The sequence below is a fragment of the Oxyura jamaicensis genome, chromosome 4, assembly GCF_011077185.1.
Source record: "Oxyura jamaicensis isolate SHBP4307 breed ruddy duck chromosome 4, BPBGC_Ojam_1.0, whole genome shotgun sequence".
Taxonomy (NCBI): domain Eukaryota; kingdom Metazoa; phylum Chordata; class Aves; order Anseriformes; family Anatidae; genus Oxyura; species Oxyura jamaicensis.
Window position 1 is genome coordinate 37,319,393 of NC_048896.1, and position 11,787 is coordinate 37,331,179.

Genomic DNA, 11,787 nt, shown 5'->3' on the forward strand with positions numbered 1-11,787 from the left:
AAAAGGAAAAGAAAAGGAAAAGAAAAGGAAAAGAAAAGGAAAAGAAAGTCATAGCTACTTCCTATAAATCAATGTTTAGGAAAGATTGTTCTGAAGTAACTCTCTGCAAGTCAGTGCCTGCTAAATCACTTGAACAAGTTGGCTGCAATATACTCCCACCTAATTTAATCCCATTAACAAATACAGTAACAAAAAAAGAAACACTTAACAAGAACATTTAAATATAATGACAATAACCTACTACCTCTTTTATCTCTCCTGATGCAGTGTTTTTACCTTCCTTTCCAAGAGATATAAAACAGGACACTGAGGCAAATAATAATACCAATCATGTCAGACAAAACTTCTAGTTTAGCACACCTGTCTTTAAGAACATGCTCTAGCAATGGTAAGTGAAACCATATGGGATAATTTATTTTTTTTCAGCGAAGAATATTGGTAGCTAATCTAGACTTCAAATACTGGGCAGTGGTACACCATACATAACCATGTAATGTCTGTACATTTGAATATGTTTGTGCCTAACACAAATGTAATAGGCGCGAATGTATAAGGATAAAGGACTTTTAACAGAAAAGGTACTGATGATTGATACAACTGGTTGAGCTGCTGTGAGTTTGCCTCAAGGCCAGATGCAAATCCAATTGCATGGAACTGTTTCAAGTATGTTGGTAGATTTTTTTTGCTTAAAAATGGTCAGTTCTGACTGCAGCGTGGGATTTTATTGCTGTTCGCTGCGCGCACAGTCACAGCCAATGAAGTGCCCTGTTTATTTGTCTGAATAATCTGCCCTGCTGCATCGCCTGGAGGGGACATGTTCTAAGCAATACTAGACTGAACAGTCTACTCAGTGCAAGAGAAAGAAAAGCAGCACGTTCTGAGAGAAATCAACCCTTTTCAGCAATGAGCATAGCAAACAGCATTTATTGCTGAACTACTGCTGAATTACCAGAGCTGCTGCTATCCCGTGGCATGTACAGGGGCAGCTTCTCTCAGATTGTAACACATCTGATGGCTGGACAGCAGCACCTTCAGAAACATACCATAGAAAGCATGAATGCTGTTGTGTGCTTCTTGTGTAAGTAGTTCTTAGCCTCTTTGTATGGTATTTCTAGCAAAAGAATAATCTGATTGCTTGACAAAACCTCTAACATGCTGGCCAGCTGTGGAGGTTTGTCACAGAAATGTGCTGTTCATCAGCTACTGAAGGGGTACCACCATTGCTTTTCTCCTCCTACGCCTAGTTCAACGTAGAGAAGCCTGATGCAGACTGGCTGTTTTAATACCACAGCCTGTCACAGAAGTTGCTATTTCTGCCATGCACAAACCACTCCAGAGTTATGTAGATAGAGCAGCAAGTCCCCAAGTGGCTGCCTGTAAAAACACCAGTCAGTGCTTACTTAACTGTGGCTCAGTCCAGCACCTCTGTGCAAGCAGATAATTACCAGAAACCACTTGCACGCAGGTGATGACTGGTTTGTGATCCAGGCTCAAAAATGCGTACATAATAGGCATCCCCGTAAGCAGCGACTGATGCAAAGCTATAGGGTGGTGGCTTGGCACTGCTTGCAGCAGCTACTTCTAGGTCTGCACGCTGCTCAGAGGGCTTGCTGTGGGATCCCAATTAGTATCAAGTGTAGGCTCCTACTTGGGATTCTAATTCAAGTCTGTTTTGCTTCACAGGATCAGAAAGAAAAGTTCATCTGCACCAAATTGAGAAGCTTATAGTCTTTTTTGTCTGGGGTTTGCAATTCCCTCTTTAAAAATGGGGTCTTGCAATTCATTATCTTGATTGTCTCCTGATCTGGAGAGATAAAACCATAAACTTAATAATCACTTTAATATAAGTTCCATCATCTTATATGAATACAATAATAAAAAATTAACTTCACCTTCTGGCTATTGAAGCAGCTGTTGAGTAGAACTTTCTATTGTAATAATATTCCACAAGATGGCCTTGAGCATAGATGTTTCCACGTTCTGCTGCTCCTTTCAGGCACTGCAAAGCAGCTGTAGTGTTCTGACATATACCTTGTCCATAGAGATACATAACACCAAGCACGCCCTGTGATTCCAGACTTCCATTGCCACATGCTTCGGAATGCCAGAAAAAGGACTAAACAAGAAGCAGAGTTGTTTTCTGTGTATTTCCATGGATGTTTTGCATTAACTAAGTAACTTTTTAATGTGATGATATATTCACTTTAATTAGTTATCTTGCATACTGTTTGCTTAAAACCTTTTACATCAACCAGTCTGTAAGAAGTGCTTATACGTAAAAGAAAATGGATTCTCTGTAAGGCTCTTAAACCTGCTTAATTTACTGTGAGAGCTGTCAATCAGTGACACCTGCTTGATTTTTTATTTTTTGAAGTGCACCGAGGTTGACAAAACTGTAATCCACTCTATCCTACTCCCTGATAAATAAATAAATATCAGCTAGCAATGGCAAACTAGTCAAAAGTGAGAGATTCAAACCATCTGTTCACATGGGCTTAAATGAACAAGAATGTCTAGCAGTGCTTAAAATACAGTTTTCGGAATTAAATATATCACCATCATCTTTCTGTGAAATCCTAAATTAATTGGAACTCATGAAACTCAGAAGGGTGTAAGTGGGCTTTACCTTCCTCAGATCTTTTGGAACTGACATGGAGTAAAGCATTCCTAAAGTACTCTGGGCCTTTACACTTGCTTTTGGATTCCCATGGTCTGCAGCAATAAGCCATAACCTAACAAAATGGGGACAAAGTTCATTCAGTAAGACAGCATCTCAGCATCTGAAACTCATCAGGAAGTTTGTCTACCGTTACCTTTCAGCCTCTTCAGTTGACTGTTTAACACCACAACCTTCATAATAAGCTCTGCCAAGATTGTATGCAGCTGCAAACTTCAAGTGTCTTGCTTTTGAGGAATCAGAGTTGAGTATTTTCTTCATGTATTCCACTCCTTTTTCCTACAATTGAGGTATTTCAATCATTACATACAAACCAGGAAAAGGATGAAGTAATGAACCTGAGAATCTGCCAACATCTGCAAGACAGGTAGTTTTTCAGTTCTCAGACCTCTCTCTATAATATGTGGGGATAGTGTGGATACCAGTTAGACTGGTATTTCATTTGCCTAAACACTTTCTACATGTTTGCAGGTTTTTTTTTTAAGTTTGATATTTTTGTTTAAGTGGACCAGTCTCTGATAACTGTTCTAACAAATTCTGTTTTGTAATGGCTATTATTCTATAATATAAATAGCATAAATCTTTACTCAGTTTTCAGTGCTCCTGTAATGATTACACTTTGACATCCTGGAACCTAATCTCATGTGCTACCTTTCTTCTTGCATTACTTTCAGAACACCAGAAATTTTCCTCCTCTTTTTAGGAAAAGATGCTATTCACTTACAATTCAAAGAAACATGTTACTATTGATTTATGATATTATTAGCTAATTTTCCTTCTGTTTCTGCACAAAATCTAGCATACCACTACATTTTCAAGCATAATTTTGTTTAGCATCTATGTTCACAGATTAGAAAGTATTTTTAAAAATACCTTAGTGTAACAGATGTTTTATACTTTTAAATGCAGTTGTTTGATTTCCATTTTTATAGATTCTGTTATCATTTATCTACATGGTTTATTAAAAAGTAACAAAATAATAGCATTTTTTAAACAATGCTAAATAGCTTCCATGAAGTATAATCAAATCCTTAGAAGTGATACTGTAAAACACAAGCTCTCATAAGCGTTTGTCAGATAAACCTATTTTATTATACTTGTTTTTGAAAGTTCTTCAGCCCAGAACCCTCCTTTTATGATTCTTTGCAAGCATCTGCACCTCATGAAACTATTTCTAAATCAATGACCCATTTTTTTTAAATTATCAAGTTTACAAAGAAGCTCTTAGTAATTATAAATTAATATTAGAAGAAAAGCAAGAAGTACAGCTAGGCTACTCACGGGGTCTTCATTAGTGCCTAATCCATCATAATGCATTACGCCAAGCTGATACATTGCTTGAAAATCTGTATCCTTGATTTTCTCAAATTGTATTAACGCTTCTTGGTACAACCCCTGGGAAAGACAGAATGAATAATGAGGTACACGGAATAAAGAGTACATAGCTCAGCTTAACTCTCCAGTAGATACCCTCTTACAGTTTTTCAAACTGGAGCCTTTCCCTCATGGAAAAAAAAAATGCAACCACAGAAGCGGCAGAAAACAGAAATAGAGTAAGTCAACAACTGCGAAAACATTGGATAGGATGGAAGCAATGAGGACTTCCAAATAAGGCTTCATTGTTTTCATATATAAATAAACAAATAAATGAAAGTAGTGCACAAACATCATCTCTTAAACCAAAAGGTATCCTGACAAGGCTCTTTCACTCCCCTCAAAAGCCATCTTTTTAATTGAAGTAGATAAGAGCCTAATTGAGATGCCCTGTCCTGCTGGACATACCTTAATTTAGGTGGCCTTAAGGGTGTAAGAGCCACCACAACCTCTCAGCTAAGGGTTGGGTTCCTAAAGACTAAACCAGGCTGTTTGAGAAGTTTATGGGCTAAGCTGTCTGCCTCCCTTTTCTTACGAGGGCACCACCTGCAACAGCAGAGGTACCAGAAGGGCAGGAGAAACAGGTGTTAGGAATAAACCTGTGCCAGATTCAAGAGAGCTTGATTTGATGGCCTGCAAACTACAGTGGGTCTTTGTCTCATGCTTCTGTAATGACCTCACATATTCTGCCCCCACAATACATATAAAATATCCTATGTTTATCTAGTTTTTTTGAGTAAACTTGATTTCCTGAAGAAATAAGGTTTCTGCAAATGCTTCCATCTGCTGTTCCCAGCCTTTTTCTTCTGCATATAAAGCTTTTAAATGCATTGGTTAATTTCAATTAAATATGAAAAGCAGATGAACATCTCAAAGATCATTTGTATCCTGTAATATGAAAATCCATGCATATACGTGAGGATCTAAATTTATGCCAGCCTCAAGAGGAAAGTAATTAAAGTGCTCTGCAGAAATTTTTTTTAGCCAGTTAGTATGTGCCTTGCCTTAAGATCCCTCCTCACAGCATGTGCCCTGCCATGTGCAGGGACGCTGTTAGAGCAGACCCTGGGGAAGTCACACGTAGCACAGTAGGGAACAAGGAGTTAGGAGCGCAGAAGTCCTCGATCTATGGGAAGGCAATTGCAGTGTTACGGCAATATGCATTTTTAGGTAATACGGACATCTATCCCTAAATATGGAAATTAAAGCCTGCTCAAAGAATAAGTTTATGGTGGACAGCAGTATTTACCTTGGATATCTAGGCCTGCACATCAAGAAATAGACAGGCCTGCTGCTCCACAGGACCAGTTTTGCTCATGTTGAAATAGCCAATGCAGTAACAAAACTGTTACAGAAAGCTGAAGCCCTGAACAAGTTAATTCTGCTCCTGTTGCTAACCATGAGACTGATGTACACCGTGCCACATATGGCACTACTAGCAGTACTGAACCATGCACATCCCATTTGAAAATATGAGTCTGTACGTGTACAATACCCTTTTCCATCCTTCTGATCTGAGCTATTCCAAGGATTTGGGTCCTTAAACATACCTACTCTTAGAGTCATGTTTGTATTTTTTTAAAATCTGGCTTCACAAGAAGTAGAAGTTTTTCTTCACCTGCCAGTTAATCTGATGCTTTTCCCTGAGCATTTACTTCCAAATACATGGGGCAATTTTAGCCTACGTGGACAGAAATCTAGCAGATAACGTTTCAGCAAGTTTGATGAAAACTAGTGGCTAGGTAGAGAATGAAGATTGAGAGCTGTGTCCTAGGTCAGGAACCACTGACACCATAACAAAGCACAGTATGTTGTACTTGGACAGTCAGCTGGCCAAAAAACAACTCAGTTTGGAAGCTGTAGCACAGGCTGCCACTTACTTATCCGGGACGCTTGGGAAAAGTGGAGGAAAAACATATTTAGTGAGAATACCTGGTGATTTTAATGGGAAAAACAGGAATAAACATCTCTTGTTGCCTTTTTATTTTTAAGGTATTTCTTTTCCCACTGAAATTGTATTGAAAGTTGTCAGCTTTATAATGTCTATTTAAAAATGAAATCACAACCTCTTCATAGTACAGCTGTCCTTTTAGAAAACATGCCAGAGGATCTCCATCTTCTATTCTCTTCGCCAACAGTTCCTCTGCTTTTGCAAATAAAGCAGCATGGCTGTAGTTCTCTGCTTAAAAATAAACATATATATATATATATTTTCCAAAACAGAACAGATGGAACAGCATCAAAAAGCACACTAAAGCTCTGGAGCTAGTGGTGTCCCCTTTTCACTATGCTTTTAAATGACTAAGATGAAAAAAGGATTGGAGCATCTGTTTTATGAGGAAAGACTAAGCAAGCTGGGCCTGTTTAGCCTAGAGAAGAGGAGATTGAGAGGTTTTCATCTACCTCTAAAAATACCTGCAGGGACAACACAAAGTGGATGGGGCCAAACTCTTCTCAGTGGTGGATGGTGACAGGACAGGGGGTAATGGGTATAAATTGAACCACAGGAGGTTTCATCGCCATACGAGGAAGAACTTTACGGTTTGGGTGACAGAGCACTGGAACAGGCTGCCCAGAGAGGTTGTGGGGTCTCCTTCTCTGGAGATATTCAAAACCTGCCTGGACACCATCCTGTGTAACATGTTCTGGGTGACCCTGCTTGAGCAGGGGGGTTGGACTAGGCGATATCTGGAGGTCCCTTCCAACCTCAACTATTCCGTGATTCTGTGAAACAGTGCTGCTTTTAAAAAGGAAAATAAAGATCAGTAAAGACACTGTGACTTTACTGAAAGCTAAGTTTGACATGGAAGAACAGAAGCTTTTCACACCAGATGTGTTTCCATCCCACCTGGGTTACAATACCACCATTTCTCTTACTTACCTGGCCCCTCAAGGGCAGGCAGGGCGCTGCAAGCCTGGGGCAGGGGCTCCCTACGCAGCTTCATGGTGGCCTCCTGCCTCCCTCCCACCTGCCCTGAGGCAGCGAGAAGCGGGCCCGGCCCCGCCATGGTGACCATTGTCTGCGGGGCCTGGGCCTGGGCCTGGGCTGGTGACTGGCACTAGCAGCAGGAGTGCCACGAGGGGAGGTGGCCCAGGGCTGTGGCCATGTTACCTGCCTCGAGCTGGCTGGGGCTGAAAGCCCAGAAAGCCTTTGGAGGGAAGCGGGAGGGAGGGAAAAGGACATTTCTGGCTGCTGGCCAGTTCCAAACAGTGTACAGAGTAACATGCCCGGCTAGCGCAGGCTGGGGCTTGGGCATTGCCCAGATCGTTCCTACTAGCTGCTGGTCCTGTTGTGAATTGAACACAGCTAAAATACCTCATGGAAAGCAATTACAGGCAAAATAATAGAAACTCTGCATGCAATTCAGTTAGAAGGGCAATAGACCACGAAAATTACATCTAGTTAGTTGAGCTTTGTTACTTACAGTGACCAAAACTGTTTTAATGCATTTTGTTCTCCCCACAGTGGTTACACTGCAAAACCTACGATTATTGCGGGGAGACTCATTGAAGTTGTTTTCTCCTGAAACACAAAGGATTGTTCCCACCTCTCTTGATAGCTTCTGGCTGTCTCCCTTATAAAAAGGTATACAATACCAGAAGGCCACAAGGTTGCTTTTAGAAGTCTTTAGCTCCATTCCCCCCCCCCCCCCCCCCCCCTTTTTTTTTCCTTTTTTTTCCAGCGATTGTCATTCTTCCATTTTTGGCAATGCAATCTGCTTCTATAGCAACAGAGGCAGAGGACGCGGTCAAAATAGAAAAGGAATGCTTGCAGAGTTACGTGGTTAAGCCTGCGGGCTGCACATCGTGTTTTCCGACAGCCCCAATGACTCTAAGCAACAAAAAAAAAAAGCCCTAAAACTCATCCTGATTCATTTTACTTAAATGGCATAGTCTAAGGAGTGTACAGGAAAATAAACTTTTTTTTGACAGCACGGACAAATTACTGAATTTAGGAAGCACTTTCTGTGGAAGCCAAGGTACCCTTCAGGAAAGGCAGCTCTGGGTGCCTTGCTGCTTTTCTTTCTGCAGGAGTGCGCAGGTGTGGGTGTGCGGTCCCACAGCTCAGCTTGGTGTACCCACTGCTCACATGCATTTATTAGGACCAGTATTTCCAATTTCACCTGCTCAATACCTATGCAAAGCGAGTGGCTTGAGATGTAGCCGGCACAGGGGCAGGAGAGTTCTGTGGGCACAAACGAGATGGGCACAATGCGACACAGAGCTCAGGAGCTAATTAACAGCAAGAGTCTTAACAGAGCTGCAGCTGGTGGGATGGAGGTGGTTAGGCTGGAAAGATGGGATTGCTCAGGTGGGGAACCTCAGCCTGTGCGCTGCTGAGGTAATTAGTGCTGGGGAGGGAAGGGCTTCAAAGGGGAACACGCTGGGGCAATCCAAGGCTGCCTGGGCTTACGTGACTGCTGGAGGTTTGTGCTTGCAGTTGGTTAAAACTTGCTTAAAGCAACTGTGGATTTCTGGCATGTGTGTGGAGGGAGGTATTTTCCCCCTAACAGTGCTCAGTTAGGAGTGTAGGGGTTTTATCTGTTTATTAACTAGTTTGCTTGTCTAGCTGTTCAGGAAATAAACAAACAAAAAAAGTAGTTATACAGGTGTATGAGAGGAGAGGTGAAAACTGTTACATACTGTGAAGTTTCAATTGGGCTGATATGTTGCATATTTACCTGGAGTTCTGCACTTTTTTTTTTTTTTAAAAAGATACTATGTGTGTGTTCACATTCCACTACTTAAATAATTTATATTTACTTTCCCAAAGGAGAAGCAACACGCACAAACTGAAGCCCAGGAAGCTCCGGCTGAATATGAGAGGGCACTTCTTTACTGTGAGGGTGACCGAGCACAGGGACAGGCTGCCCACAGCCGTTGTGGAGTCTCCTTCCCTGGAGATACTCAAAACCCGCCTGGACGCCATCCTGTGCAAGGTGCTCTAGGTGACCCTGCTTAGCAGGGGGGCTGGACTAGGTGACCTTCCGAGGTCCCTTCCCTCCTCGGCCATTCCCCTCACGCAGACCAGGGCCGAGGAGCGGCGGCCGGGCCCCCTCCCTCAGCAGCCTCCGTGCGGGACGTGTGGCGGCGCCGCGGCGCCATGGCCGCCCCCCGCGGGCCTTGCGGTGCCTCCCCTCCCATGGGCGCCCCGTCGCGGCCGTGCGGAGCCGGCTCCCGGCTCTGGGCGGGGGCTGTGGCCGCCAGGGTCCCCCCGAGCTCCGGGAACAGGCCGCGATGCGGGAGGACGGCGCGGAGGTGAGGCTGGGGATGGAAAAGCCAGCAAAGCCGTGCGGGCTTGCTGCTTCACAGGGGCGTTCTCTTGGAAGATGAGTCCGGTGGGTTGTGAAGGGGGATTTGCGGTGGTCGCGGCTTGCGGTAGCGCCGTGCAGCTTCTTAACCCGTGCTCCTTTTCAGCCCGGCAGTTTCAGCGACCTGTTTGAGGCAGGGACCGGCGTGAACGCACCTGCGGATGCCTCCGGTCAGTCCCCAGCTCACCTGGCGGCGTGGGGCGGTGAGGCTTTCTTCCTGCTCTGGCAGCTGCAGACGGGAGCCAACTTGAACCAGCAGGTAAAAACACACGAGCTTTGTTTCTCCCACTTGTAATCTCACGTCAGTAAATTCAGCTCTTATATTTCTTATTTTTTCCATAACCTGGGGGAGGTTTTGTATATACACAACTGTATTGCATGAGGGATCTGGGGTTGCTTATTTTAGAGCAGCTTTATTCTAGCATGAACCAGAAATCCTATCTATACTGACAGAGCTATTTCATATTGCTGTGTATGTCACTTCCACACTGTGCTGCGTGCAGCTGTCAAAAATTCCTTTTATAGAAATGAGTATTCGTTCTTCCTTTCAAATTTTGCCCCCACTTCCTCTAAACGTAAGGATTTTCCCTCTAGCTGCAACTTTTAATTGCTCCGTACCTCTGAGTTTGTAGCAGCAAGCTGTCAGTCCCTGAACAGTGCTGAAAGGTGCAGTTAATCGGTGTTCAGAATGTATTCTCTGTGAATAATCTTTAGAAAGTTAAGGTTAAACCGTGAGTATAGCGTGGGACAGCAGTCCTACTGCTCTGTTGGATTAGCAGAATATATTAAACAAATGTTTACTGGCAATTACTGGGTAAACTTCACTAGCCAGATTCCTTTAATCTCTTTTCAATTCACAACCAACTGGTAGGTATACAGAATACCACTCAAAACAGTCATGTTGGAGAACGAAGTAGCTTCATCCTGTTCCCTTTCTTTCAAACAACCACTACATTAAAAAAACTGTTTTATATGTGTAGGATTGCCTTGGAGAAGCCCCAATTCATAAAGCAGCAAAAGCTGGGAGTTTGGAGTGTCTTGCTCTCCTGGTTGCTGGTGATGCCAAGATTGAGTAAGTTAAGCTACATTTAATCATTTCTGTATCAGCTCTCAAAAGATACATGTTTTGTACACTTTCTTGTTGAGGGTGCTGCTAAAAGCTGCTGTCAGCTAAAGCTGACAGCATGGCTGTAGTCATACAAGCAGTATTAAGAACAGCTATACACATGAACACATTACATAGAGCATATGCTGTTCAATTCCATGTTGAAGTAACTGCTAAGAGAATGTTCTTGTTAATTTTCCATTCTAGCATTGCACTCATCTTACTCATACTTTTCTGATGCACTAAGCCAGTCATAGTTTGGTGACAGGTATGTTTTTAAATAATTTCTCCTTTTTGCATTTAGTGGTAGCACTACAGCCTTATCCTTGGCAAACCTTCTTGGTGTTGATTCTTTGTACTTCTGATTAAATTTATCACTTAATGAATCTTGACTGTTGTTTGCTCATAATATGTATTCCAATGCACATGAATAGTTCCTATTAATTTTGTGTTTCAGCTTGTGCAACAACAGTGGGCAAACAGCAGCAGACCTTGCACTGGCTTGTGGCTTTTTGGAATGTGCCAAGTTCCTGAAAACAATTCAGCACACTCAAATGATGAAACTGAGAGGACAGTCTGGCTCCTCACTAAATGGCAACCATGGCGTGCTGAGCGAGGATTTAGCAGCACAGGAACAAGAATGGGAAGCAAGCAGATCAACAAGCAGGAAGAGGAGAAGGTCAGATGGTGTGTAATACCAGTGGCTTGCCATTCATTGTATTTTTAATCTTTTTCTCTTTTGTACTTTTAGCAGTTAGGTAAATAAGTTTGGTGATAGATGCAGGTAGGCTGGATGTAGATGCCTGTCAGTAAGTCCTGATTTGCATATGTAATTAAGGTTATGGTCTTGTCAAAAATGGATATTGTGTTTGGAATGGCACTGAAAAGTTTACCTATGATTTTTTTCATTCTTGATGTTAAAGTATTCTCAACACTGTACAAATGGAGTAGCTGACAAAGATAGCAGTTTTACCTATACCACAACTGTGTCCTTTGACATTAGATACAGGCTTATTTATGTGTTCATGTGAGAGATCTGTCTCTTAGCTGACAAAAGAAAGGGCTTGTCACCCCAAAGTCAAATTTAGGGGAATCCAAAGTCTGAGAAAACATGACTGGACTATCACTTGAGTGACTTGCTGCATGCTGTTACATTGTCTCCTTCTGAGAAGGAGCAAAGCTCGTTTATTTTTCCTTCTTACAGAAGACTGTTCTTTTTTCCCAGAATAGTTGTATTCATACAGCTATAAATAAATAAGCATATAGTAATTTAGTCTCTTCCTTTTTCTGTGTACATGAGAACAAAGTCCATAAAAGTC

The 11,787-nt window shown here is 42.4% G+C and overlaps 2 protein-coding genes across 4 annotated transcripts in view; one reads left to right on the forward strand and one right to left on the reverse strand.

Moving 5' to 3' along the window:
• Positions 1-7,081, reverse strand: part of LRP2BP (LRP2 binding protein) — a 10,135-nt gene extending 3,054 nt beyond the window's left edge. The window contains exons 1-6 of one of the 3 annotated variants that reach the window (XM_035324259.1): positions 6,933-7,081; positions 6,118-6,230; positions 3,959-4,072; positions 2,814-2,956; positions 2,627-2,732; positions 1,893-2,116 (exon numbers count right to left, since the gene is read on the reverse strand). In XM_035324259.1, coding sequence (XP_035180150.1) covers positions 1,893-2,116; positions 2,627-2,732; positions 2,814-2,956; positions 3,959-4,072; positions 6,118-6,230; positions 6,933-7,068 — 836 coding nt within the window. In that variant the 5' untranslated portion in view covers positions 7,069-7,081. Of the gene's footprint in view, positions 1-1,892; positions 2,117-2,626; positions 2,733-2,813; positions 2,957-3,958; positions 4,073-4,155; positions 4,278-6,117; positions 6,231-6,932 lie in introns of those variants that run through there. The other 2 variants (XM_035324261.1, XM_035324260.1) reach the window with 2 other exon arrangements.
• A 1,913-nt stretch (positions 7,082-8,994) lies between these two features.
• On the forward strand, positions 8,995-11,737 carry ANKRD37 (ankyrin repeat domain 37). The gene is made up of 4 exons (XM_035324265.1): positions 8,995-9,303; positions 9,472-9,622; positions 10,344-10,435; positions 10,926-11,737. Exons 1-4 carry the CDS (start codon positions 9,290-9,292, stop codon positions 11,161-11,163), a joined length of 495 nt encoding a protein of 164 aa, XP_035180156.1. The 5' UTR covers positions 8,995-9,289; the 3' UTR covers positions 11,164-11,737.
• The last annotated feature ends 50 nt before the right edge of the window (positions 11,738-11,787 follow it).

Coding starts and splice junctions, on each gene's coding strand:
- ANKRD37 (XM_035324265.1), top strand. Junction 9,623..10,343: donor GAGCCAACTTGAACCAGCAG/GTAAAAACACAC, acceptor TTATATGTGTAG/GATTGCCTTGGAGAAGCCCC. Junction 10,436..10,925: donor GCTGGTGATGCCAAGATTGA/GTAAGTTAAGCT, acceptor TTTGTGTTTCAG/CTTGTGCAACAACAGTGGGC.